We start from the raw sequence: 27,025 nt of genomic DNA on the forward strand, positions 1-27,025 counted from the left end.
GGAGGCTGCTGTATTCCAACAGTGGTCTGTTAACTCTTGTGCCCATCAATGTGGTAGAATGCAAAGTAACAAGCCAAGGCATCCTTTCAATCTTGAGCAGCGTATCATGGAGACCCCATAGATGGTTTGTGGTCTGTGAAACGATCTCAAGCACCCAAGGCATTTTACCCAAATATCAGTGGCGTAACGAATCTTGAGGGGGCCCCCATGCAAAGTACATGGAGGCCCCCCGGAGGCCCGGCCCACCAACAAGCACTTTGCCTCACCACCTAAAAATCTGGCGCCCCTAAAATTGCCAGCCTTTGCCCACATTGGGCCCCCTCCCTGCCAGCAATCAATCAGGAGAGCACCAGGACTCCAGGGCCGCCTCTCTGTCCACGGGACCCGACCCAACAGGATGTGAGGCAGTCCCAACATGAACAGTTACAACACACGGATCCATCTTAGCTGCCTAAGTGTGACACTGACTTGGGCATGGACAGGCACCATACTGGCAGTACTGCATTATCCTCAGGCTGAGGCAGGAGCTGTGCTGTAATCCCATGGCAAAACCAACAGCTAGTATGACTGTCAGAAGAGACCCACCTGTTTTAAATTACCCCCACGATACAAACCAAGCACGGCTGCCAGAAAGCCGGCTGCATTTGCCAACAAGCGCTCGAAATAATGTGCGCTCGTACCTGCGGCATTGCTGCCAAGTTTTTTAGCATGCTTATGTGCGACATACATTTCAATTGCGAATATTAGGTATCTAAAATATAGAGCAATAATACCATAACAATACATAAGCACTATTCATTAAGATGTTATGGAGGCTACACTACATGAATTTAAGTGGAGCTGGATTCATGGTCATTCTTTGTTACGGCGCCAAACTACAGCACGCACCGACCGCCGGGCATGATTTTGGGCAAACCAGCCACAGGCTCTGTGAGGCACACACTTGGTTGCAGCGGGCAGCCCACTGCCCACCGGTAGCCTGAGCCTAGAGCCTGCAGCCATGCCCAGCAGCCCAGGGGAGATTGAACTTCAGGCAGCTGATCGTGCGCTGCCGCTTACACTAAAAATTAAATTGTTAACTTAACACACTGTTTGCATGTCTGGCTGTCATTGTTGTCTCACTTACTTCAGCTTGCCACTGCCAGCCAGGCCGCGAGCTGCCTGTGGCATGATCCTTGAACCAGTGACCTCCTGAAAAGGACACTAAAGAGCGTTTTAAACCTGCAGAGTTATCCAGCACGTTCATGCTCTTTGTCCATGATTGGCTCAAGGGCATCTTATACCTTTCAGACTCACAGACAGAATGTAAGTAGCTAAGACACATGACAAGAATAGAAACCACATGGTTCAACATGGAGAGGGTGTGACATCTACCGTTATCACAAGAGCAATCAGATGTTGATGAAAGAAATCCAAATACACACTTACATACATAACACTGCGAACTGCAATATTTAATTCCAAAGCGCTCCCTCAATATTGGCAGCTACATAAACGGAGAGATGGAGAAATAAAGCAAATGACCCGTCCCAAGCTAGTATCAGAAAATGTGCTGTAGTGGGGAACCCATGATCTGTGCCCATGTCTCCTAGACCCAAAGTATGCATATTGGCCATAAGACCACTACATAATCTCCCCGAGAGGGACCACCCGTTCTATCATGCTTCTCAATCGCCTTCTTACTGCAGCCCCATAGAATCAATCTCATGGCCAGTTCTGTCCCTAGGCTTCCTCATTTGCTCTTCATGGGGTCTGTCCTTGGCGATATTTCCTCACAATGTGAACGTTCTTCAACATGGCAAATGGCATGCACTGTTTTCACTGGAGGTTCCATTAACAAATGATCATCTGGAATGAACTTCCCTGCCAACTACGCGAATGCCTGAACCTCCCACATTTCAGGAAGCTGTTAAAAACCTATCTCTTCTCAGGTGTGTTTGTCTGGCTGAAGCACGCTGCCCCAGCGTGGAGATACCCCCGACGGGGTGATTCGGGCGCTATATAAACGTATAAATATCAAATATCGCCGACACCATATTTAAGGTAGGCAGTTACTGTAATAGCTTGCGTGCACAAAATTAACAAACTAGAACTGCAGTGACCAGCAGGAGTGTGTGACCCAGGCTGCAGATTTCTTTTACTCTACAGCACAGTGTATGTGTTCTACTTCTATACCGCACATCTCGCTTTGACTCTATTAATCTACAGATTCTACAGTCATCTGTGTACCCTGCTGCACATCACCCTTTGGTGCCGGATGTACAACCTACACATCGCTTAGTAGTCACCACTGGCGAACAACACCCAATGTGGCGCTGGCACTAGCACTCATTATTTACCCCAGTGTGCATGGTGGCCCATGTTTATTTTGGCCTGTTTTATGCTTGTTTGTATATTTTTGGTCTGTATGCATACGTGAATGTCTGTCTATAAGTCTCTGTTAATGGGTGTCTGTAAGTGTGTTGGTTTCTCTGCTCGTGTTTGTGTTTTATGCTTAGTGCGTTTGTGCACATTCAGTATACAAAAGCCAGACATAATGCCTTTGTCCATGCTTGTTTACCGTTCTAGTCAATTGAATGAACTTGATTTTTCCATTGTTCAAAACGAGAAGTTTTAACATTTGCATCAATAATAAATGGAAAAATAAACATGCAGTTTGTGGATTTCATTTCAGATAAAATAGAGTGAGAATTATGAAAAACAAAATGAAACAGCGACAAAATATCGGAAAGTCACAATAGCTAATAAAGAAGAAAGCGTGTGTGTAGTATACATTCGGAATTCCGTTAGGCCACCTCTCTAAAACATAAATGTAAAAATAGCAAAATAAGTTAGAAGCTTCTAGCAGTCAGATGAATAGTAGGATTGGGACTCGGCGGCACTGTGAGTTCAAAGGAAGTTTTTACCTCGCTGGGATTGACATAAAAATACCACCACAAGCAGTGACAGAGTGGAAATGTTGACACAGTTGCTGGGTCCTGGCAGTCGAGCTGCTGTTATTGAATATTTCGTATTGGGACTTTTTAAAACAGTCTTAATATACTGTGATATTACACTTTATATATTATGTGGCTGATTTTCTTAGGCATTTATCACAAGATTTTGAGAGCTCTCAGGCTCTCACAGGAGATTAGGCAGATAAATAAGGTTTTGCTTCCGTCGTTGCTGTATTGTGATATAGGGTATACGGATTACTAGAACCCGGAGTGTGTGACACAACATCCAGTCCCCTCCAGGACTGGTCACGTCATGATAATAGGGCCCCGGTGTTGGACTTGGCCCTTTTTGCAGGGTCATGCCTAAACTTTTTGCCTTCCTCCTGTATTTTTTCTGACCTGTTGTTGGCTGTTTTATGACTCTGGGCACTTTACCACTGCTGATCAGTGCTAGGGTGCATATGCTCTCCCTATTGTAAATTATTGTACGAATTAGTGATTCCATGATTGGTTGGTTTGGGTTACCTGTCAGACCCTAGTACAGTGCACCAGGAGTGCCCGGGGCTTGTAAATCCAAATGCTGCTGGTGGGCTTGCAGCACTGGTTGTGCCACCCACAGAAGCAGCCTGTAAAAGTGTGTCTAAGGCCTGCCATTGCAGAGCCTACATACAGTCTGGTACTGTCATGCTGACTGGGCAAGTGAACCCACTTACCAGTCCCAAAACCTTCCCTTTTCTTCATATCAGACACCGCTATGGTAGGCCCAAGGGCAGGGTGCATTGTAAGTATAAGGTAGGACATGCCCTGGTGTGTGTGGCATGTCCTAATAGTGAATTACAGCAATTTTCGTTGTTCACTATTGCAAGGCTACCTGTTCTCCATAGGCCAGAATGGGCAGTTTGATCATTACATCTTATAATCCTAACTGTCTCAGGGAACACGGTAGAAATTCGATTTTAGTATGCCTGAACTCAGAATGATAAAATACATATTTTAGTGAAGTTGGTTTTAACATACTGTGTTTGAAAATACCACTTTTAGAAAGTAGGTATTTTCTTGTCTAACCATTCAAACCTGCCTCTGCTAGGTTGTGTATTCCTTGTCTGGAGTTTGAGTGACAGGGCTGGGGGATTCCAGGAGACAGGGTGAGTCCGCCCAGTGGTGAATAGAGAGATCTGCATCTAGATGGGAGGGAGGAGTTGCACCTGGGACCTGAATAGGACAGTGCCTGCCCCCCACAGTGCTGGCTCCACCCCCTGTGGTGCGTCTGATGTCTCTGCCCTGCACTGTGAAAGGAGAGAAGGAATCATGTCAACAAAGTGCTCCAGGGCTGTGCTTTCCCTCCACAATGCTGGCTCCACCTCCTGTGGGGCGTCTGATGTTTCTGCCCTGCACTGTGAAAGGAAAGAAGGAGTCATGTAAACAGAGTGCTCCAGAACTGGTTTGGACTGGGCAAAGGCCCCTCTGCCCTCAGAGGACAAAGGATTTTGGGGTATAAATATTGGGACCCTGATCCCAAGAAATTAGATCACCTTTGGAACAAGAAGAAACCTTTACTGAGGAGCAGAACCTGAAGAAACTGAGGAGAAACTACCCCTAAGCTGAAGTGCTGCTTGGGGGATTGGCCTGTAGTGGTTTGCCTGACTGCCAAAGGAAGGAGAAGAGACTTTGTGTGCTTATTTCAACTTGTAAGGATCTCCAAGGGCTTGGAACAGAGCTTGCCTCCTGCTGAAGTCTCAGGGACAACAGACTTCAACCCTCAGCTCCCCAGAGTTCTTCGGAAGTGCCTGCTGCTGTGTTGGGCCTTCTGAGGGACTGCGTGTGGCAACGAGCTGGAAGCGCGACTCAACGAAGCCGAAGCATGTCGCCGTCGCTGCTGCTGCCGTCGCACTTCTGAACAAGGGTGTCACTGCTGGAGTTGTCGCACTGCACCGTATCGTGAGAAGCGTCTCGCAACGAAGAGGAAGCGTGTCGCCGTCGCTGCTGCCTGCTGTCACACATCTGAACAAGGGTGTCGCCGCTGGAGTTGTCGCACTGCACCGCATCAAGAGAAGGGTCTCGCAACGAGGAAGAAGCATGTCGCCGTCGCTGTTGCTGCCGTCGCACTTCTGAACAAGGGTGTCGCCGCTGGAACTGTCGCATTGCACCACATCAAGGAAAGCGCCTCGCATCCCAAGAGATGCGCGCCGCAGTCTGAGCTGCTGCCATCGCATTTCTAAACAAGGATGTCGCCGCTGTAGTTGTCGTATTGTGCAGAAGCTTCATGCAAACTGGGAGAAGAGTGTCGCAGCTGAAGCTGTTGTTGTCGCACTTCTGAACAAGGATGTCGCCACTGCAGTCCACGCATCGAACCGAGAACTTCTCGCATCCCCGGAGAAGCGTGCCACATCTGGAAGATCTTCACGTCTTTATTTCTTTGCACCAGAACTTTGTCGCATTTCCATCGCTGCGACATTGCTTGTCGTGGAAGCGAAACGAATCGTAAGGTACATTGACGCAAAGTGTCGCATCTTAAGAATTGAACTGAACTAAGCTAAAAACTACCATCTTAAAGTAATAGTATTGTGTATTTTTGTTGTTTATGGTCTTGTGGTAAATCTATATAAAGTATACTTATTTTTTTATATAAAACCTGTGTGGTGTCCATTTGTAGTGTTGTCACTGGATTACTGTATGTGGTCACAAATGCTTTACACACTGCCTCTGAGATAAGCCTGTCTGCTCGTGCCAAGCTACCAAGGGGGTGAGCAGGGGTTATTTTATGAGTGTACCCCCTTACCCTGACTAGAGGCAAGGGTCCCTATTTGTCACAAGTACCTACCTGTGCCAACTAGAGACCCCCAAATCTAACACCCGGCATGTTGCACAGAAGCCCATTGGTGTCTGTGCAGGTGGATAATAACGAGACGACTAGGTATTGACTCATGCTTTAAAGTGAGGTTATTGTGGCCTACTCGATGCTTGTGTGACCATGTGACGTAGCTTGTAGCTCCCTCTGAGGGGATTAGTCTCAGATTACTGAGTGGCCTTTCAGGGCCAAAGGCCTTCATGCAAATCAGGGGTTATGTATACTGTACTCCCCACTACCGACTCACTAATGAGTGGTTGGATCTATTTGAACAATCCTGGAATTCTGATTGTGTGGAGATCCCTACGTGAAGCTACTATAGGAACACCACTACTAGGTGGGAAAGGAGGCAAATCCTTTTATTTTATATTCCCTCACACACCCTAGTGGTGTCATGCTTCATCATCGGGACACCCCGACGCCTAAACGTCAGGGTGGGCTCAACCGTCTTTCAGGGAGCTCTTAGGAAGATGTTTTTGGCCAGGGGGATAAAGATTAAAAGCCCACCAACCGATCCCAGTTTCCCTTTATTCTTGGATCTGCCGGGGGTAATAATAAAATATAAAGAAAGGGTCAGTAGGGATATTATGGTCCTAGGACCCTATAGCCAACATGTTTCAGTCCATGTAAGCCCCATAAAGGGTGCTGGACTTTCTTCAGGGCGAAATTGTGTGTCCCCTGGTATGAGTAGTACGGAGTATTTCCCTATTCTACTTATTATAAGGGCAGATAGCTGGTCCTTATCACTTTTCTAGGACACATTAGTCTCATGTAATCACTCCATCTAGGAAGAGAAAAAGAAAAGAAAAAGCTACCACACATCGTTGTATATAGAGTTCTAGATTGTTCATATCTACATGCGTTCGTGTGCACTGACCTGTGGTGAAAGGTTTTTCCCACCACGCACGCAGAGGTGGCAAGTGATACAACATTTGTGTCATTCACTCTTGCTCAAACTTGTGACTTTAAAAATCGCCATGTCTCTCGGAAATATTAAAAAACGTATTTGCATGCTCTCACTCCATGCTCCTTCGTGTGTATATATCACATATATGAGACATGGCGATTTTTAAAGTCACAAGTTTGAGCAAGAGTGAATGACATGGATGTTGTATCAATATCAACAATGCACACCTAAGAGTGGAAGGTGATAGGATGCGGCACAATGCCGCCACTACAATGGGCATAATGCAAACACGAGCGTGTGATAGACAAAGTATGTTTTCACTCGCCACATCTGCGTGCGTGGTGGGAAAAACCTTTCACCACAGGTCAGTGCACACGAACGCATGTAGATATGAACAATCTCGAACTCTATATACAACGATGTGTGGTATCTTTTTCTTTTCTTTTTCTCTTCCTAGATGGAGTGATTACATGAGACTAATTTGTCCTAGAAAAGTGATAAGGACCAGCTATCTGCCCTTATAATAAGTAGAATAGGGAAATTCTCTGTACTACTCATACCAGGGGGCACACAATTTCGCCCTGAAGAAAGTCCAGCACCCTTTATGGGGCTTACATGGACTAAAACATGTTGGCTATAGGGTCCTAGGACCATAATATCCCTACTGACCCTTTCTTTATATTTTATCATTACCCCCGGCAGATCCAAGAATAAAGGGAAACTGGGATCTGTTGGTGGGCGTTTAACCTTTATCCCCCTGGCCAAAAACATCTTCCAAAGAGCTCCCTGAAAGACGGTTGAGCCCGCCCTGACGTTTAGGCATCGGGGTGTCCCGATGATGAAGCATGACACCACTAGGGTGTGTGAGGGAATATAAAATAAAAGGATTTGCCTCCTTTCCCACCTAGTAGTGGTGTTCCTATAGTAGCTTCACGTAGGGATCTCCACACAATCAGAATTCCAGGATTGTTCAAATAGATCCAACCACTCATTAGTGAGTCGGTAGTGATGAGTACTTTTTGGTAAAATAGTGTTAAAACACGGGAGGGTGCACTCTCCTCTTTGGTTCCTCTCGCTCCCCCCCCCCTTTAAGTCTGGAAGCTTTTCCTGCTTACATTGTGCATTACGTTATGAATTCTGTACCTGCTACTGCGCCCCCCTCCCCGATACCAGTTACTGCCACCCCCTTCCCCGAAACCAGTTACTGCCACCCCCTCCATGATAGTATGTGGCTATCATCTCTCTATGCTGATGGCATGTGGTTTTTAATCATGATGATTGTCACGGTGACAATCTCTGCTTCCGGCCCCCTTCCATTCATCATAATCCTGGCATCGTACTTTTGAAACCTGCAGCTGTGCCGGAGACACATTGGCAATGGCGATTGCAACAACTGGAACGCTGGTGCAGACCCGATCAAGGTCTTAAGGACTGGCCTGCGTCTGAGGTCTACGTGGCAGTACCAGGCACAACAGGCCTGGCACTGGTGAGTCGACTACAAGGAGCTGGTGGGACCGTGAGAAGGCCTAGATGTGTGGCGGAGGTGACATGACTGTCTGCGAGTACACCCATCTGGGAGACAAGAAGATGCAGCGCCCAGGAGGAAACATGAAAGGAAGCCTGGCTGCCAGTGCGGGGACCTGGACAGGAGCAATATTAGCCGTTTTGTACAGCACTGACCCACCTAACCCTTTGGTGGATGGATGGAGGCATGTGACTCATGAGTAAAAATTCTGATTTATTGCAGCCAGCCACGCCACGACCCGCGACTGGTACGCAAGCCGCAACCATCACCTCGTTCCGCTCTCACTGTAACTGGAGATATGTATCTTCACTGTCTCCATTGCGCAGAACCAGGCTGGGGCCTATATCACCTTTGGTTTTTAATCCCGGCCCGCCCGCCCACTGCCCATGATGATGCATTCTTCTCTCTCTCTCACATTCCACCCTGACTGTCTGTAACCGACAGACTCACCTGTGGAGGCCGCAGAAGACAGTCTCTTAATCGTCTCTAGCCTGGGATGCCTCCTCGCCTCACCCATCATGTGCACTTTTAATTGCCCGAGCTGCAGTGCGCATGACAATTGTTGGTCAAACACAAGCCGCACCCTAAGACAGCGCAGACGCGGCGTCAGAGACATCTGCACGCTGCACAGTGCGCACCGTTCCCATTTTTTTATTTTACAGTTTACCATTTAATTTATGAAGACAAGTCTAGAGGCTTGAGCGAGCGTAAGTTTGTTAATTAACTGGCTGCTAGTGCTACCTATTAATTAATTACCGTCACGCCTGATGTGTAGTGCTTGCTGGGTCTGCTGAGGGGGCCCCTGGCTGGAGCACGCCCCCCCTTCATTTATGAAGTCTAGAGTGAGCGTATCGTAACGTAAGTTACGTAACCCCTACCTATTAATTATTACCTATTAAAAACGGTCACAGATGTGTATTGTGTAGTGCTTACTGGCTCCGCGCTAGGGGGCCCCTGGAGCGTGGGTGCCCCCCCCCCCCCCAACGCAGGAGCTGCGGTTGCCTGTGTTACGCCCCTGCCAAATATTAAATGGATGTCAGCAAATCTTAAATCACCTCCAGATAGTCTTCATGGTAAGTTGATTTCAGCAGGGCAAATGGCAAACAATCCAGCAGAATTGACGAAACAGATCTTGAATTCAGAGAAAAAAGACAAAGAAGTAACTTCCTCTCTATGACAACTATGGGATAACCATGGGAACCATCGTAAGTACAAGCTTCCTATGAATTTGGATAGCTTGAATCAATCTGTTATTTCTGTTTGATATTTTGGATTTATAATACTGCATCCAAAGGTTTGCTGTATAAAACTATGCCCAAACTACATTTAAGAAAGCTTGGGGACGTATTTTAAGAAGGACAGTTCATGGGCTCAAGGTTCATGGGCAGTGCATTGGATGACCAAATATATTTCAGACTCTAATAAACATTACACATAGCTTTTCATTTGGTTCATAAAGCAAATGTAAAATGTAATTAGCCATAGAATTCTAATAAAACAGCTGGCCTCTTTCTAGAAGGAATTTTTAGTTTGAACGTGCATCAAAAGAAATATAATTCTTCTCTGTTCAAAGAAAATGTTCTATTGGCTTTGAATTTCTGAAGACAGAGTTTCAACAGACACGGATGACCAAAATAAAATGATAAAAAGCTGAATAAAGACTGGAATGAAAATGCATTGGCAAGTTTCATTATTGGCCCAATAGCATTGGCACTGAAGTTAACTTCTTTTAAGGTGGCTGTGCACATGTGATCAAGTAAGAAGGTCAATGTCTGAAGTCGGCTGATCCATTGCAATAAGTTGTATGCTGTGATGGGTGAAAGTAAAATATTCATGACAACTGAACAGATCAATATATGAGATGACTGACCCGAACCTCTGCGATGTATACATATATATATGTATGTAAGCATTTTTAGGTCTAGTATTAGCCAAGACCTTTTGATTTGACAAATTCCCACATATAAATACCATAACCCAGGCATTAAAGACTTGATATCAAGTGGTATCATCAGCATAATATGTAACAACAATTCAGTGGCCATTTAATGGGGTGTGCACAAATGTTCGAGAGCACAAATTAATGCAGAAAAACTGCATCTTTGGAAATTTGAAACATAATGGATATCTACTTTCTAAAGAAGGGCATTAGTCTTAAAAGAATATCAGAGGATTGCGGACAATTTCAATTTATTCAGGGTCTCTCTTAGCTAGGTCTGTTTGATATTTCCAGCAGCAATCTACAATCAGAGACTTCTGTATTCATACTGAAAAGTAAAACTACAATTTCCTTAATGCAGAGTGCTGCTAGATAAAAACTTGGATCTGGCTGTGGGTGCTTCTGATGACAAAGGGAAAGCTGACAACGGTAATGATATTAATAGATTAACTTTTACAATAACATATTTAATCAAGGTTTGCTTCTACTGAAAATAATCTCAATAGCCTCCAGTGAAATCATTCAGGTACCACAAAAAACCTCCATGCCAAATTATAAAGCCGCACACCAATACAACTAGAAAAATGCACATTAGTGAGCTATATGTCACCATATTGACTACAGATTTATCTTACTACTGGAATAGTGCAGCAAGCATATCGATAATCAATATATTGTGAAGGTGATTATATATTGGAATATATAGATTTACTATTCATAACTCTAGATCTTCTTACCTGAAGACATATATTATCATGGTACATATATGTGGAGTTAAGTATAGCAAATCTATGCTTACCTATATATATTTTTCTTGTTGATATTTTTGCCACAATATTTTTATTACATGGTATTTAAAACTCAAAATACTGGTACCTTGTCCATGATCAGTAAATACACGTCCATTTTGTGCCCCATTGCAATCTTCAAAAAGATTTGCTTCAACACACTCTTCAAGATATACAAAATACACAGACCCACCCAACCAGCCCTGGCCCGTGCAGGTAAGAGTGGTGGGGTGGTGGGGCCAGGTAGGGGGCGATTCGACAGATGACCAAGAGGGAAAGATAAATAAATAATTAATTTTCCCTCAAGGTCGTCTGTCGAAACCCCCTCCCACCCGGCCCCACCGTTCTTACCTGCATGGGCCGCGGCTGCACCCAACAATGATTTCACTCCTTAACGCCACTGAAGCCCAAACTACAACTCTAAGTGTACATCTTTTAATGTAATTTAGCAGAAGGTAGAAGGTCCTGTAGGAACACCAAACCTCAATATGCTCTGTCTAAGCAAGAACTAGTCCCATAAAGCCCTTGGACTCCCAAATAGACTTGATATTGGCCTGAGATCAAAGCATCCATCTGTAATCAGTATATTGATTACAATTGCCTATTCCGGTAGAGGAACACGCATTTTCAGATGGAAACCGATACCTAATTTGAACACATACCAGCCACCTGAAAGTTCTCTCTTCTCTCCTCCATCAATACTCTCAACCTAGACAGGTCGCATGACCACCTTATGACCTTTTGCCCACCCTTCCGAATTTCAGCACTTTGCTAATGTTAAAGACAATGAATGACCTCCGTTTTTGAGACCTAAACATTTGATTTGTTAAATCACATGAAAATATGTGAAAGAACTCTGTCTGCAAAAACACATTACTGATATAGCTGGCAAAATCGTCAGCCTCAGTCTCTACTTGACTGATCCCCAATCTAGCCATTTTAACTTACACTGACTCTAGCCTCACACTTTATCTTCAATATACCCTGACAATGCCTTACCCCAACCCAAAAGTCAGCACATGCCAGAAAACAATACAGGTCAACTTCTGTAATTTTTTGCAGAACCCTACAAAACATATCAGTTTCGCCTTGATAAATGCTCAGAGGAGAATACAACTTCATAAAATAACCAACTAAATGCTTCCTAAGTCAAGAACCCCTAGAAAAGAGTCATGGTAAAACATACAGTTGTTCCCTCTGATAAAGAGCTTATATAAAGCTCTTTAAATCATCCTTCCGAAAGGCAAAGTATAAAGTGACACTTCCATGTTCTTGCCAAGGCCAAGTCCAAGTCCACCTTCAATTCATCAAACTTCAGTTCTCTTAAAATGTGTCTTTTTAAGATGATCAAATAGTCAAAGAGTACTTGAAAACTAAATGATACCACACTTTTTCCACAAAAATAACTCATGTTTTATATTCATCATGTCTAAAATTGGAACAATAAAATTTTAAATTTTTAGGGCTGTCACTTCATCAAAAAAAACCTTTGCCTGACAGAAATTCTTCATTGAAGTAATCTCGGAAGACGCTGTAAAAGTAATGAGCATCTTAGAGCTGTCTACCACAAAAGAAAATCTATAGCCCCACAAACCACCCACCACACAGCCACCACAGTCAATTACTATTTTGAATTAGGTCACTTGACTTTAGCACTCGTAAATACTACCACTCTAAAACCAACCTCACACCAGACACGCACTGCTAATTACTTGCCTGTTTTTAGTAATTGATGGAGAAAAATAGATCTAATTCCAGCCGTTTGTATCAAGAAAAATCTTAGTGATCCATGTGGATAACATTTAAGACCACTGAGAGCACTGGACCACCTCTTGGTGGCCTCCTAGAGAGAGAGATGAGGACAGGTTTCTGTTCATGTCCACATTGATCTATAGCTGTATTTCACCGAAATATGTGAGTAACTATGCACACGTCAAGTAAATTTGAAACACATACCAGGCACCCCATATAATACAGTCCCTAGACCCTGAAGACAAGGTCACTATCCTACCGGAAGCCTGTAAAACAAGAGGAGTCTCCACCTTTAATTCTGAATCCCTAAATTACATCCAAAAATGCAGCTGTTCATACCTTCTTAGCCTTATTATCCGGCACCAAACTAAAGATATTCACTGTATAAACCATACCGCTATGTTAACAGTGTTGATGATGATTTCAAGCAAGCTATCCATGTGCGGTTTAATAAAATACAAGCCAGAGTGCGCTATTCGAAGGAATATCATTTATTTTTCCAGTAGTATAAACACACTGTGGTATCTGTATTGCACTTAAGCACCTAGGTTGTCATGGTAATTGTTACCAAGGACATGGGGGGTTCTGGAATGCGAACTGGCAGTTAGCCATACTGAGCGGAAGAAACAGACGCGCCTGCCTGCTTTCCTATACTAAATACTCTCAACTTACCCAAGTGTCTTCTCGTGTTAAAAGGCGACACTACACATCATTTAGAAATCTTCATCACTTTGTAAAATGTCTACTACACATGTGGCAACTTGACTGCATAAGTTCTTTATAGTCACTCTGTTTTTTATTTAATACCGATAATAATCCATAGTTTACTACCCCCCACCCTGCCCCTCCCCCTCCCCACGTCACCGCCCTGCAGGAACTCCTACTACCGACCGTGGCTGCCGATACTTAAATTTAAAACTATAGCAGCCTTAAAGTGACATCAAAAATATGCAGGGTTGTTTGTAGTACTTTATTGCAGAAACCAGGAGGAGGGAGGTAGGGTGAGTAGAAAAGTAATACAATGTGGACCAGCAGTTAACGAGTTCATATGTAAGGTGTGCAAACTGAACACATTTCAAAATAAGTCAAAAAGTTGACTCTACACATGGAGGTTAAATATTGATACAATCTTTGAATGTGTAGTGAATCTTTCTCATTTTAGTAATGGTCCTCTATGCTCTTCTCTTTTTTCCCACACACATCTCTTGTACCAACACTTTAGCTTTAAACTGTGCTTTAAATATACTCTTTCTGTATACCTGGTGGGGTCATCTGTTGGGAAGTGCCTTGCAAAGTGCCACTTTGAGACCACATGAACGAGTTTTTTTTACAGAACTGATCATGGGTCCTTGTAGAAACTGTCATTGCCCACCGGTTGTGTTACCCCAAAATATAAACGTCTAAGGAAAATGTAACTTTTTTAAGAAAAAAAAAATGGTAGGTGTCTCTGTCTAAGAAGTCAGACATACTTGTTACAGAATCTCTCATCTGCAGTCAATATGTACAGAGACCCATCCGTACCCAAAATCAGTATTCAGAATGATAGATTATACACTATTAATCTGTGAATGATTCATATTAGAACTGATTTAAATTGTATAAACAGCTCGGTAGATGATGTACTAATTGGGGAAGAGGCTACGTCGGCCTCAATCATATTTGATCACACTTCCCTATCCTATTAGTCTAAAACCTACCTAAATTATACCCAATCATCTAACAGCATGATTGCTCTCATAATGTGCCAAGTCATGTAAAGCCTCCCCACGTACCGTATTGTGCTATCAGATCCGAAGTCAGAGCTCCATATTTCAACATCCCCTGCAGCAACTGGTCCATGTCTCTAACCCTACCCCTATACTGCTATCTTATATACCGGAGGGGATGGGTTGGCTCATACAGGGGTCCTGCATCGTTACATAAGATGTTGAACAAGGCTTACTGTTCAAAATAAAGTCTTACCCAGAAGGTTACTGCTACTTTTCTTCCGTCTTTGAACACACAAAGTCATCTCTGCTTGTAGCCATATTTGACCGGCTGTCAGCCGCGGCCCATGCAGGTAAGAGCAGTGGTGTGGTGAGGCCGGGTGTGGGGGGATTTCGACAGACAACGATGAAGGAAAATACATTTTTTATGTAATTGTCCCTTGTGATCGTCTGTCGAATCCCCCCCAACTCCACCCCACCGCTCTTACCTGCACGGGCCACTGCTGCCAGCCGTGTTCATGCATAGCATATGCATCAGAGAATGTAGCTTTTCATTCACTGCCTTGTTAAGATTAATTTAAAATATGGCAATCAAGTACACTTATATGAGCTATTTTAGTTTTTTTTTTTAAAAGCTAGCCTGCTTTTCAGGTCCTGCACATGCACTATTTACTCTAGCATTTGAACTGCACACATAAGAGTGACAATGCTAGCATATTACAAGGCCCATATAGTATGTAACAGTACAATTACACAGAGGCCTTGCGACTCAAGTCACACTAGTCTGGGTGTGGTCCATGCCTTGGCTTAGCCTCCCTTGAGCAGTGACAGGTCTGGGAGCCTGAAATGGTGCCTTGCCAAGGAGTGCTTCCGGGTGGTTCTGATGCATTTCTTGTTTGACCCAAGGACAAGTCGATAGGGGCATACATGCATCATCACTTTCTTTGTGAGCATGAAATGTATGCTAATTTTTATCAGTAGCTGGGGTACCAAGTCAGTCACTCATGGCAATAAAAATAAATCTCTTGCTAGATGTGGAGGATACATGACGGCCAGCATGTATGTCTGCCTGGCAGTGTAGAAGACCTCTATTATCTTCCTTTGCTTTTAAGCATTGCAGTTAATATTTGAAGAAGATGAGTAACTTTTTCAATCGTTCTCAAGTGATGTAGACATTTTCCTTCAAGGGGTAGTGGTGTCCAGGTTCCTGCATCCCTGACAGATGCTTTTTCAGATTGCAGAACAGAAAGGACAGGTCTGGGCATGTGTCTGAAATTGAATGACTGGCCAGGACCAGCCTCTAAATGGATGTTTGGGAATTTTATGGTCTCTTGAATGCTAAAGGTGGATGCATTTATTGTTTTAGTCCTGATTAAGAACTTGGATCTTCTCTGGTGTTCAGATTTTCTTCAATATTTGTTGACCTTTTAACGCTGAACGTGATATTGTTTTACTCAATTTTCCAAATCTGGTTTCTCAATTTTAGACAGTAGAAAATACTACCCACCGACATTCAACGATATGAGCATGGTCTGAAAATATTTGAAGCAGAAAGGGTGTTTGGAATCCTACCTCGCTCATAGTGAATGAGAGCAAGCTCCTGATAAGGGCAGCATGATTATGCTGAACCTGTCAGCAGAATCCATCCATGCCCAGGAATACTTGGCTTGACTGTAATTTTTAAGGAACATTACTAGCTTCTACCAATAACATACAATACTTTGTGTCATCGATGGTGTGGTTGGAAGCGACACGGATGGTGTAGTGACTTTCTGGGAGGTGGGCAAGAAGCAAAGTAAAAGATCTGAAACTAGGCCTCAATTTTCCCTTTATTCTTCTGGCTAAAAATGGCATTGTCGGCAGGGGCATAGCTTGGTGAGTAAGATTGGGGAGGGGAGTGTGAGCTTCAAATTTTCTGACAATCACGCTGACATATAAGGTTAAAATACATTATACGGGGGCAGGGTGTATGAGAGGGGCTTAAGGGGCAGTAGAAGAGGAGAGAAATGCAAATTGGTAGAGCTACTAAGTGAGGAAAAAGACACTATTTTGTAAACTTACAAACGTTTTAGAAGTATTTCAAAACAGATAGGAAGAGAGAGTGTGTGTGTTTTTGTCTGTGTGTATATACAAATTCCTGGTGAAATCTGACATACACCACACCATACCCGACTGAAAGCACCCATACCCAACTATTTACCAGAAAATATATTTATTAGTGGGGATTAACAAGCCAAACACCCCCCTGAAGCTATGCCCTTGATTGTTGGCGCTGCCCACAACAACTACTGTTTCCCACTTACCCATTACACTTCATTTAATAGTTTAGTAGTGTTGTGTTTATGGTAGAATAATGTGTATGCTGATCTGTTTCCCATGTCTGTTCAGGGGATGTTGGTTTCTTCTTTAGGAGGTAAATGGTACTTGCCCTTTCATTTCAAATAGTGTATTTTATGGTATACAGGATGCGCAGCGATGGGTCTCAATCAGAATAAGCACAAAAATGTGCATTTAGTTAAGTTTGCCAGTGATCAATGACAGTTTTATTCGGCTTATAGATTGTGTGTATAATTTATTGAAATTTCAAAGATGCCCAAAAAATAATTTTTTTGCAGCTGTCTGTACACAATTTTGTAACTTTGGCACATAATAAATATGATCAAATAAATATTTTTTTAAAAAGTGTTGTCTAAAATGTTTTCAAGCAGGGATGGGGTCCAAAATACACGTTGAAAATTGACACTCCAATAACATTATAGTCCACGCTATAATGTTTTTATTCCATTGCTTTCCTCCTACCCTACCATCTATCCCAGGAAAAAGCTCTGAAATTTAAACTTTAAAAAAAAAATCACTTGAAATATTGTCACTTGATCTTTGCGAAAATAAAAATACATCCAAGTGCACCAACCTATACCTGAACATTAGGAATGTTGTAGTGATTCGGATCTGAAACAATCTTTCATCCCAACACTTTTCGTATTTATTTTCTCAACCCCTCATCACAGCGCACTTACTAGTTTGAGAATATTTGTGAGATTCTCATTGACTTTTACTCTTGAAGCAATGCTACATCAAGCCATTGGTCAAATTAATTGAGTCCAGACACCCGAAAACAGATGAATACACACATTATGCTGCATTTTAGCAAGAATTACATGCATCTTTTAGTTTACCTTAAGAGACAGTGGCCAGGAATTAATAATGTGATATTTTTTAGTATGGGTAAACAAAATGGATTTTGCAATGTATTAAAGAATGAAAACACATTTTTTTGCTACCATAAAGTGAATAATTTGAGCACATACCAGTCTGCGTATTTCTCGTTCACATTCCCGCTTGATCCGACTGATTTCCTCCTGATGCAGGTGATACACACTCCTGATCTCTGCGGCCTTCAATTTGTCAGCTTGAGCAACCACAGTCAAGGCCTCTTCCACCTGCTTTTTGGCTCCCTTTAGCTCAGAAATCTCTTGCTGCATTTTGACTTTCTCTAATTCGAACGTTTTCTTGGCTTCATCTCTGGCTTCGCTGTAGAGCACAGTCTTGACCTTCTCTGGTGCACCATCGCGCAAGGCACTCACCACAGTCTGCAATCTCTGATTTTCATTGTCTTTAATCTTTATGACCCGCAGCAGCTCTGCTTCGTGTTGTCTCAGTAGGGTTTCTCTTACAACTTGCAGCTCCTTCATTTTCTCTTCATGGAGTTTTGCCTTAAGTTCTGTCACCAACACAATATTTTTGTGTTGTTCGTGCTCTTTGATCTGCTTTACTTCCTGGTTTTTGTCCCTTTCCAACTTGGTGGCCTAAAACAATAAGGAAATATCAATATTCATATGAGAAATAAGGTTCTTGCAAAAATCTGTTAAAATGTAACAATGGGCCCCACTGCTTTATTTTGTAAAACAGTTTAATAAAGAGGGTATCCATACTTTCATGCAAAGAAAAGAAAAAGTGAACATATTTAAGATATAAACAATTACTGCACAGTGTGATGCCCCCTGGATTAAGGAAGTGTCTAAAGGGCACTCCCTTGGTGAAAGTAAAGATACACACTGTTTGGATGAACAGTAAATACTGGGGTTAAGAGATTTCACAAGATAAAAGCAATGGCTGGAAATGTTATTAGAAACGACTGCAAATACACTAAAAGTGATGGTGATTTCTCAGTCTGTAGGTAACAACTGCAAACATTGTTAGCAATAACTGCAAGGAAGTCAAATGATGAAGTGCAGCTACCAGAATAGTCTGGTGCCAGGTTTGTGACTCAATCTTAACAAATATTGCATCAAATACCCTCATGGGCCACACCTAAATTTGGTACATGGTTTAGGTGCATATGTGTTTCTAAGTTCTGTGAAATATTCTTTGTAACCTAGACACCTTCACACTATCACAGGTTGTACCGCAATGACACAAAGGGCCTGAATGAAGGTTTAGCGGACAGGTTACTTACTCCATTACAAACGCGACGGATCTGTTGTCCGTATGAATTCAAGTGCATTACATCCTAACACTTGTAATAACAGGGTATCTATCACATCTGTGATGGAGTACCCTTCTGTGGTACGCTAAATCAGGCTAAAGTACCTAATGCTATCTCTTCTTCTCTCCTAAATCCTTTAGAGATCCATAGCAGTAGCCCTGGTCATTTTAGAGTTGAATACTATTTATATGAATGTAGCAAAGGAACGCGTAGTTACAAGCGACCACTGCTTACTTCTAGAGTTAATCTCAAGTCGCTGAGCTTCTAAGTAGTCCTAGACAGAATAGGAAGGACTGATTTATTGCCTAATTATGAGTCTGTGAAGGTAAATAGAGCCTTGGCATCCGGGCAGCTGAGACAAAGCGTATAGTGCATTTGTTGACATCGAACAACAAAGTGCCAATCACTAAGGCCTGTCTCACTCTTTAAATTAATGTTTAAAATGGTTCTAATTCTTGGAGGAATTGCCTCCCCAAATTAAACTTTTATATGGCAGTTATTTAGTACTAAAAAACTCCACTTGCTCCTGACTCATCACTGTGTATAGCATATATGAGGAAAATGAGCTCTCTACTTTTGAGTGCTACATCATTGCTAAAGGCTTAGAGCCTGATTCACAGAACTAACTTAAGACAAAATCCTAAACTTACTACCATTTTCGTATTCACAGAAGGCACTTACTCATTTTGGTACTCACAGAAGACACTTACTCACTTCGGTATTCACAGAAGTTAAGAGTCCTAACTTTAGGACTCCTAAATGCCTTCTGTGAATACCGAAAGTCTTAAAATTAGGATTTTTCTCAGTTTAGGAGTCCTAAAGTTAGGACTCCTAACTTTACTACTACTAAATTGAGGAAAATCCTAATTTTAAGACTTTCGGTATTCACAGAAGGCATTTAGGAGTCCTAAAGTTAGGAGTCCTAACTATACTACTACTAAACTGAGAAAAATCCTAATTTTAAGGTTTTCGGTATTCACAGAAGGCATTTAGGAGTCCTAAAGTTAGGAGTCCTAACTATACTACTACTAAACTGAGAAAAATCCTAAGTTTAAGACTTTCGGTATTCACAGAAGGCATTTAGGAGTCCTAAAGTTAGGACTCCTAACTTCTGTGAATACCGAAATGAGTAAGTGCCTTCTGTGAATACCAAAATGACTAAGTGCCTTCTGTGAATACCAAAATGGTAGTAAGTTTAGGATTTTGTCTTAAGTTAGTTCTGTGAATCGGGCCCTTAGATTTGTTGAATGCCTTGTAGGAATAGGTATAATACTGCTAATGGAAGTTCTCACATTCCTTACGATAGAACAGAATTGTTGAGGATACAGGTGCTCTCCTGCCTAAATTACTGGAACATTGTTTAAACAGTCCTTGACAAAGGAAAATAAAATGTAGCAAGCTGACAGACTCATTATAAGGAAACAAGATCAAGAGATCTACTGTTATCTTGTGTGTGACTCAGTGAATTATATTAAAGGTTTTGATTTTGTATACGAAGCTTATGTGGGTAGAGGACAGCACACTTAGAGAACGTAGCACTGTATTAAGCACCAGAACATACTGTCAAAATCTTCCATGCTAATCCGACATGATGCAAGCATAGAGGCCAGCCCATCAAGGTTCATGACCCATATCTTTGGCTTTCCACAGACCTCTATTTAAGAATGGGAAATCTGCCAACTTTAAGATGTCTTTCCATAGTAACAGGGCCATACTTGGGCTATCCACTCTTGTGAGGTACCAGGCTCTTTTTACCTGATAGGGTGATTCCATGGTGGAACAAAACAAGTGCATCAATCCGCATTTTCTCAAAGAAGACTGACCTTTCCAACTTTTGTGTAACCCTGATGCGCTGAGTGCTGCAAACTTGATGTTTTAGTACCTAAAATGGATGCTTAGATAGGCCCCAGTTTTATTTGCAAAGTAAATTAGGATACCATATGTAAATTCTGTGTGTTGGATGAGTTCAACCTCATGTTGCAAGGACTGTGATGAGGAAAACTAGCATTCAGAGTAATGAAAACGATTGTACAAACTCGGAGTAGTGACTAGAGATTTGTTTTTTTACAAAGCAGGCACAGAGAAAGGCCTTCCAGAGTCTGAACCTTCCAGTTATGTAAAAAGCCCCAGTGTTTACTACGTGCTCAGGACAACCATCTCAAATTCAAGAAAAATGGTTATAAAACCTGGTTGTGGCCAGCGTTGTTACTAGTTACATAAATGCTCTGCATCATTAGCACTCATCAGCGACATGAATACCCCAGGTATGCACAGTTTAGAAATACATATGTACGTCTATACAGACCACTTACACCAGACCTCTATAAATGCATACCACAAATATCCACCTATCTCAAAAGAGTTCCTCACTACCAGGAAACACTCTGAATCTATTCTTCAACTGCTGCAAGAACGTTTCAAACGTAACTGTCAATGCCTGTTAGTGGCTAGATCATCATGTAATCACATTCGATAGCAAAGTTGCATGTAAATGCATAAAACCGAAAACCTTAAAAAAGATAATCCCTCCTCTCCATAGTTATGTAAGGGCAGACAGCCCAAACAGGTTTCACCAAGCTTTCATCTGCTTTGATGAGACTACAAACCAATTAAGATATGTCTCAGGGCAAAGTATAGTACTTCATACACTTGATGACTATTGTTTTTCCAGAAGAAGATCAGAAAAATATCGGAGAACTTGGGATCATTTCCTTAAGCTTATCTATATTGACGTCTTTCCTGGATGGGCAACATCCTTCCATGACTAACTCTAATCGTGGCGTGTGACAGGGATGTATTTTGGCTCCAATTTGTATTCTTTTATATATCAATGGACTAAATAATTATATATCAATGGACTAGATAATTACCTTTCATATAAGAGGAAGGACATGTCGAAAATTGGGAAACGCCATATCCCAACCATCCTTTATGCCGATGCTGCAAAACGCATTGCTAGAACTGTGAATAGGAGGCAAATCCTGCTGAATTCCTTAACTTCTTTAATGCAGGATTCGGATCTAAATATTCATCATGCAAAATTATTTATTATGATTAGCAGTTCTAAATATAGTCAATTGAAATCTCATATGATAAAACGTACTCCTGTGGTGAAGTAAAAAATGACAACTTTCTAGAGATCCCATTTGAAACAGAGCAAATTTGGGGTAATCTATTTAAATTTAAGAACACAACAGTTCCATAGAGTCAGAGACTCTGTCTTCCACTTTGCATCGAATCTAGGGCACAAGTCAGTGAATGAGCTAATACAGGATTATAGAAGCAAATGTACACAGGTGGGGCTCTATAGGGTGGGAGTTTGAGGCTATATCAATGCTGATACCCTCTTATTTTAAAACATAATACACAGATAAGATTTTATCTTACTTGTTTACATTTATGTACTTTGGAATTGATGGTAGCCGTTCCAGTGCATGGTAGTAGTAACAATTTATTTGCATCATTTAATTAAAACCATCGCAATAAATACTGATTTCATAATGACCATTACCTACACAATTCAAAGAATGAAAATGTAACCATAAAGTGCTTAGTTCAATTAAAACAGAAACAGGCAAAAAAGTATGATCCTTTAGCTAGTACATACTACACCGAGATATTAATTTAACTGTTGCTCAACCTCACTACATCTTTTCTCCAGAAGTAATTGAAACTTAGTGAGATATTTAATAAATTGGCAGACCAACACAGTTCCAGTGTAGGTCTCTTGGTTCTCGTCAATCCCGAAATGCCCATGTGACAACTGTTCTCCTCAGAGCAAGAGGCACTTTATGGTATATCATACTTTGCATAATGCCTTCCATACTGGTGACCTTGTACTGATTTTTTGAGCAATTAATAGTAGGAATTACAGGTCGGGCATGTTGTGTTTACTACAACTAGGCTCCCAAGAAGTCATCAATGCAGTAGCCAGTTATATAATATCCGCCTTGACTGTGAGGGAATGATAGGGAGGGGTACCTAAATAAAGTTGATTCTAGCGAGCCCGCTAACACAACACGGTACAGCGGGACCCTGAATACGCTATATGACAGAGGCAAGCCAAGGCCCCCTGAAACATTTGTAGATTATCTGTGAGAAATGGGTTTCCTCTGGCCCGAGTATCCCTATGCCCAGATTATCCCAGCACTGGTCCGCTACGGAAATGACTCCTCGAGAGCTTAAGGATAGATGGTACTAGAAACACTGGGTAGAGTTGGGTTTGATGTTTGATTGTTCTGTTCTTAATTATTGCAACGGTTGGAACACGCTAGGCATGCATGACTATACTAGACAATGGCGACTGTCAAACCAAAAGAATATTGCAGCATCCCTTCTGCACTGAATACAGACATTGTAACGTAGCTATCGTCTGCACTGCAGGAACTACAACTCTGTGAATTTCACTAATGCCTAACGCTATGTTGATCTGTATCAAAAACAAATGAAGATATATATATATATATTTTTTTAATAAACTAAATCAAGTTGTCTCAGCGTACTTAAGGGGGCTCATGCATCATTTTTTCTCGTTTTTTATTCTTGACTGTTATTTTTATTTAAATTATTTAATGTATATTGGGTTAATGTATGCATTTTTGGAATGCCAACTTCGATTTTTTGAGTGACTAAATTGGAGAAATATTAAGTTTGTGCATACTGTCTTTACAGCAAGTAGGCTCTATGAGGCTATTAATGCAGTAGTTAGTTACATAAGATCGGTCTTAATTGTGAGGAAAAGACATGGAAGCACACATTACAGGTAGTTATCTGAGGATACTTATGGGAGCTCATTCATCAACTTGCCTCATTTTTTATTCCTTGATTGTTACCTTTTTCTAATGTATTCAATGTTTTGGGACTTTGCCCTCTATTCAGGTTCACTTCCAAAGTTTTTGCTTTCAACCTCCTGTTTTCTGAAAATGTTTTTGTTGGCTTTTAGGTCTCTGCACTTAACCACTGCTAACCAGTGTGAACATGCCTGTGCTCTCTCATTAAATCATTGCAAAATTACCTTACTCCCTACTGGTACATTTAATTTACTTGTAAGCTGCTAGAAAAATGGTACTACATGAACCCAGGGTCGTACATTAACTTCTACTAGTGGGTCTGCAGCACTTTGTGTGCCACTCATTTAAGTAGCCCATTTAAACATGTCTCCTGCCTGCAAGTGCAGCCTGTGCGTGCAGTTTTAAACTGCCATTTTGACCTGGCCAGGCTTATGCCTTTCTTTTTAGTGCATATAAGTCACCCCTAGGGCAGGACCTAACCGCCCATAGTGCAGGGTACAGTGTATTAAACAGATTGAGTATGTACTTTTAAGTTTTACATGTCCTGGTACTGAAAAACTACTAAATTAATTTTTCCCTACTGTGAGGCCTACTTGTCCCAAGAAAACATTTGGTTTTATTATTATATTTAATAAGTGATAACTTTCAATTGTCAGTGAGTAGGAATGTTGAGTTGACGTCTAATGAATTAGGATTTAAAACCCTCTTTAATAGTAAAGTCACTCTTTTAGTCACAATTCAAAAATGACACTTTCGCCATTTTCTTGTCCTATCCCTTTGGCACCTGTATCCTGGGTCACATAACTAGGTCTAGCTGGCAGTTGGTATTTGTGAGGCAAAAGGGGGAATAGGTGCTGCCATGATGGGCCATCTCTGACTTGAAAGGGAGGCGGAGCTGTCACTTACCCAACTTCTTCATCATAAATACTATTGGACCTTCAGACCCAACACTTCAGTGCACCTCTGGCCTGTGGGAGACTCAGAAGGACTGCTGTGCTGCTCTGCAGCAAAAAGGACTGCTACTCTGCTGTCCTGCTACTCTGCTGTCCTGCTACTCTGCTGTCCTGCTACTCTGCTGTCCTGCTACTCTGCTGTCCTGCTACTCTGATGCCCTGCTGCCCTGCTGCCCTGCTGTCTGAGTTAGAAGGACTGAACCCGCATTGTGAATCCAGGACCACCAGAGTGACACCAAGGGCTAGTTGGCTGGACTCCTGATCAGAGCCTCAGGGACAGAAAAGGCTCCAACCCCCTTGACCCAATTACCTGGACTCTGTCTGCTGTGAGTCTTGTCCTTTAGGACTGGGTGGTGCCTCGGTGGCACTCCCCAGTCCTGCACCCTTGGGTGTGGCCCTGAAGGTGCTCTGCCAGCCCAGCTGTGGCCCAAGCAGAACAGACGCAGTACGATGCATTGCGTCCCAACCTTGCATTAAACATGCACTGCCCCAGCACAGGAGCCACAGCTTGTCAGACACACTGCTGCATGCTGCATCCTCAATGGAATGGATCTAATCCCTCTTTTACAAAAAGTAATCAGTCCTTTACTAAAGAAATAACTGGCTGATATTCAACTGCATATACAAGTATACAGCTTCAAAGAAAACAGTGACATCATCACTTATTGCCTGAAAAAAGCTGTCTCTACCTGAATGGACCATCAACTGAAATCCTTAGAGTTAGAGCGCTTACTGAGAGGAGCCCTCTCTTCACTGGCCTGACTACTGGGTTGCCATGTCAAATCCTGATAGAAAAGTAAAACAAATTGGAGTTTGGTTTAAATCACATTAGTCATTATGCAACAGCCACAAAGAAAGACCTCCACGTCCATCTCAAGTTGTTGAGAAGGATCCTACTGATGAATGCCCAGTCAGTTCAATTCGTCCTTGAATTGAACTGACTGGACCTTGGCATTATTGAGGCTAGACTACTGTAATGTTGGTTCTAATCAAGCACCAATAAAATACATTCGGAAATTCTGAAAGTTCCTAATCTACAAAGCCAATCCGTGTGTTTGTATGTCAATATACAGAAGTCATCACGTACTACATGCATCAATGTAGGCTTTTGCGATTCTTTAATTGTGATTATTAAGGAATCGCAATTAAGGAATTGCAAAAGCCTATGCATGTAGGAATCGCTATAAAATTAGCGATTCCCAAACATTCCTTAATTGCGACTCTCAAATTGCGGGTCGTAATTAAGGAATGCCTTCCCATTCATTCCTATGGGCCTACAGACCAAGAGGTACTCTCAAATTGCGCATGCAATTGCAAGGGTGCAAGGGTGTCAAAAGGACACCCTGTTGCACCGCTGAAATTGATCTGTGCACACATGTTGTGCACACACATGCCCCAAGGCATGTGTGTGTGTAACCAACAACTTTGAAAAATGCACTTTAGTGCATTTTTCAAAGTTTTTGCAAATTACCATCAAGTACAAATCGATGGTAATTTGCTCCCCCTATTAGCAGAATCGCAATTTGCGATTCCATCATGCATTGCATTTAAGGAATCACAATTTGCAATTCCTTAAATGCAATCGCAATTTAAGAAATCTCAATGATTTGCGATTTCTTAAAATGCGAGAGGCTGACAGGTTGATGCAGCGCAGAAGCCCTTTTTGCGGGTGCAAACGGCCGATTTTTGCGAATCGCACCGTTTGCAAAAATTGGTGATGCATGTACCTGCACATATCTTGCTGACCTTTACAAAGCTGGACTGGCTACTGGAGGTAGAGAGAATTAAGTTAAAAATCCTCTGTTTTGTCTTCAAAGCATGGGTGCACTTCGGTTCCAAATATCTTCAGTCACTGCTCATGAACTGTACTTGCAAATGAAATCTGAGATTCACTAATGTAAATCCGCTGTTTGAGGCCAGATTCAAGGAAGAGACCTACTATGGGAGGTGATTCTGCATCGGGGGAGTTCAGGGTTGAAATGATTTGTCCGCAAATTTAAACAAATAAACAACTCAGCATAACTTGGCTTCTTTATAACAAAAACTTGATAATAATCCTTTGCAATGAGGCTTTCCCAACATCCAGGCTAGCAGTGGAATTCCACTACCCTTCAGAAGGTACAAAATCAAAAGGTACAAAGCTCGACTCACCAAAGGACAGATTTGACATTCCTACATTCATGAACAGACCGTCCCCAACTTCAGTCACCACCAATTTTTGCCATTGGCGCTAGAAAGTGACAACCTTGTAAAACTCAGAAATGTTGGAAAACAATTAAATACATAAAATGAGATAAAAATCTGCACCCACACATATGCCAAAGCAAACGTTTATTTTCATTATTTATATTTAGTCGACAAATATTCATTTTCGGTCGGTCAAATTGTAACACAT

The 27,025-nt window shown here is 42.1% G+C and overlaps 1 protein-coding gene across 1 annotated transcript in view; it reads right to left on the reverse strand.

Moving 5' to 3' along the window:
• The window catches only part of JAKMIP3 (Janus kinase and microtubule interacting protein 3), an 893,040-nt gene that overhangs the window by 521,033 nt on the left and 344,982 nt on the right, over positions 1-27,025 (reverse strand). Inside the window, exon 3 of the mRNA XM_085606202.1 lies at positions 17,710-18,207. Coding sequence (XP_085462328.1) covers positions 17,710-18,207 — 498 coding nt within the window. The remainder of the gene's footprint in view (positions 1-17,709; positions 18,208-27,025) is intronic.

The sequence above is a fragment of the Triturus cristatus genome, chromosome 1_2, assembly GCF_964204655.1.
Source record: "Triturus cristatus chromosome 1_2, aTriCri1.1, whole genome shotgun sequence".
NCBI classification, from domain to species: Eukaryota; Metazoa; Chordata; class Amphibia; order Caudata; family Salamandridae; genus Triturus; species Triturus cristatus.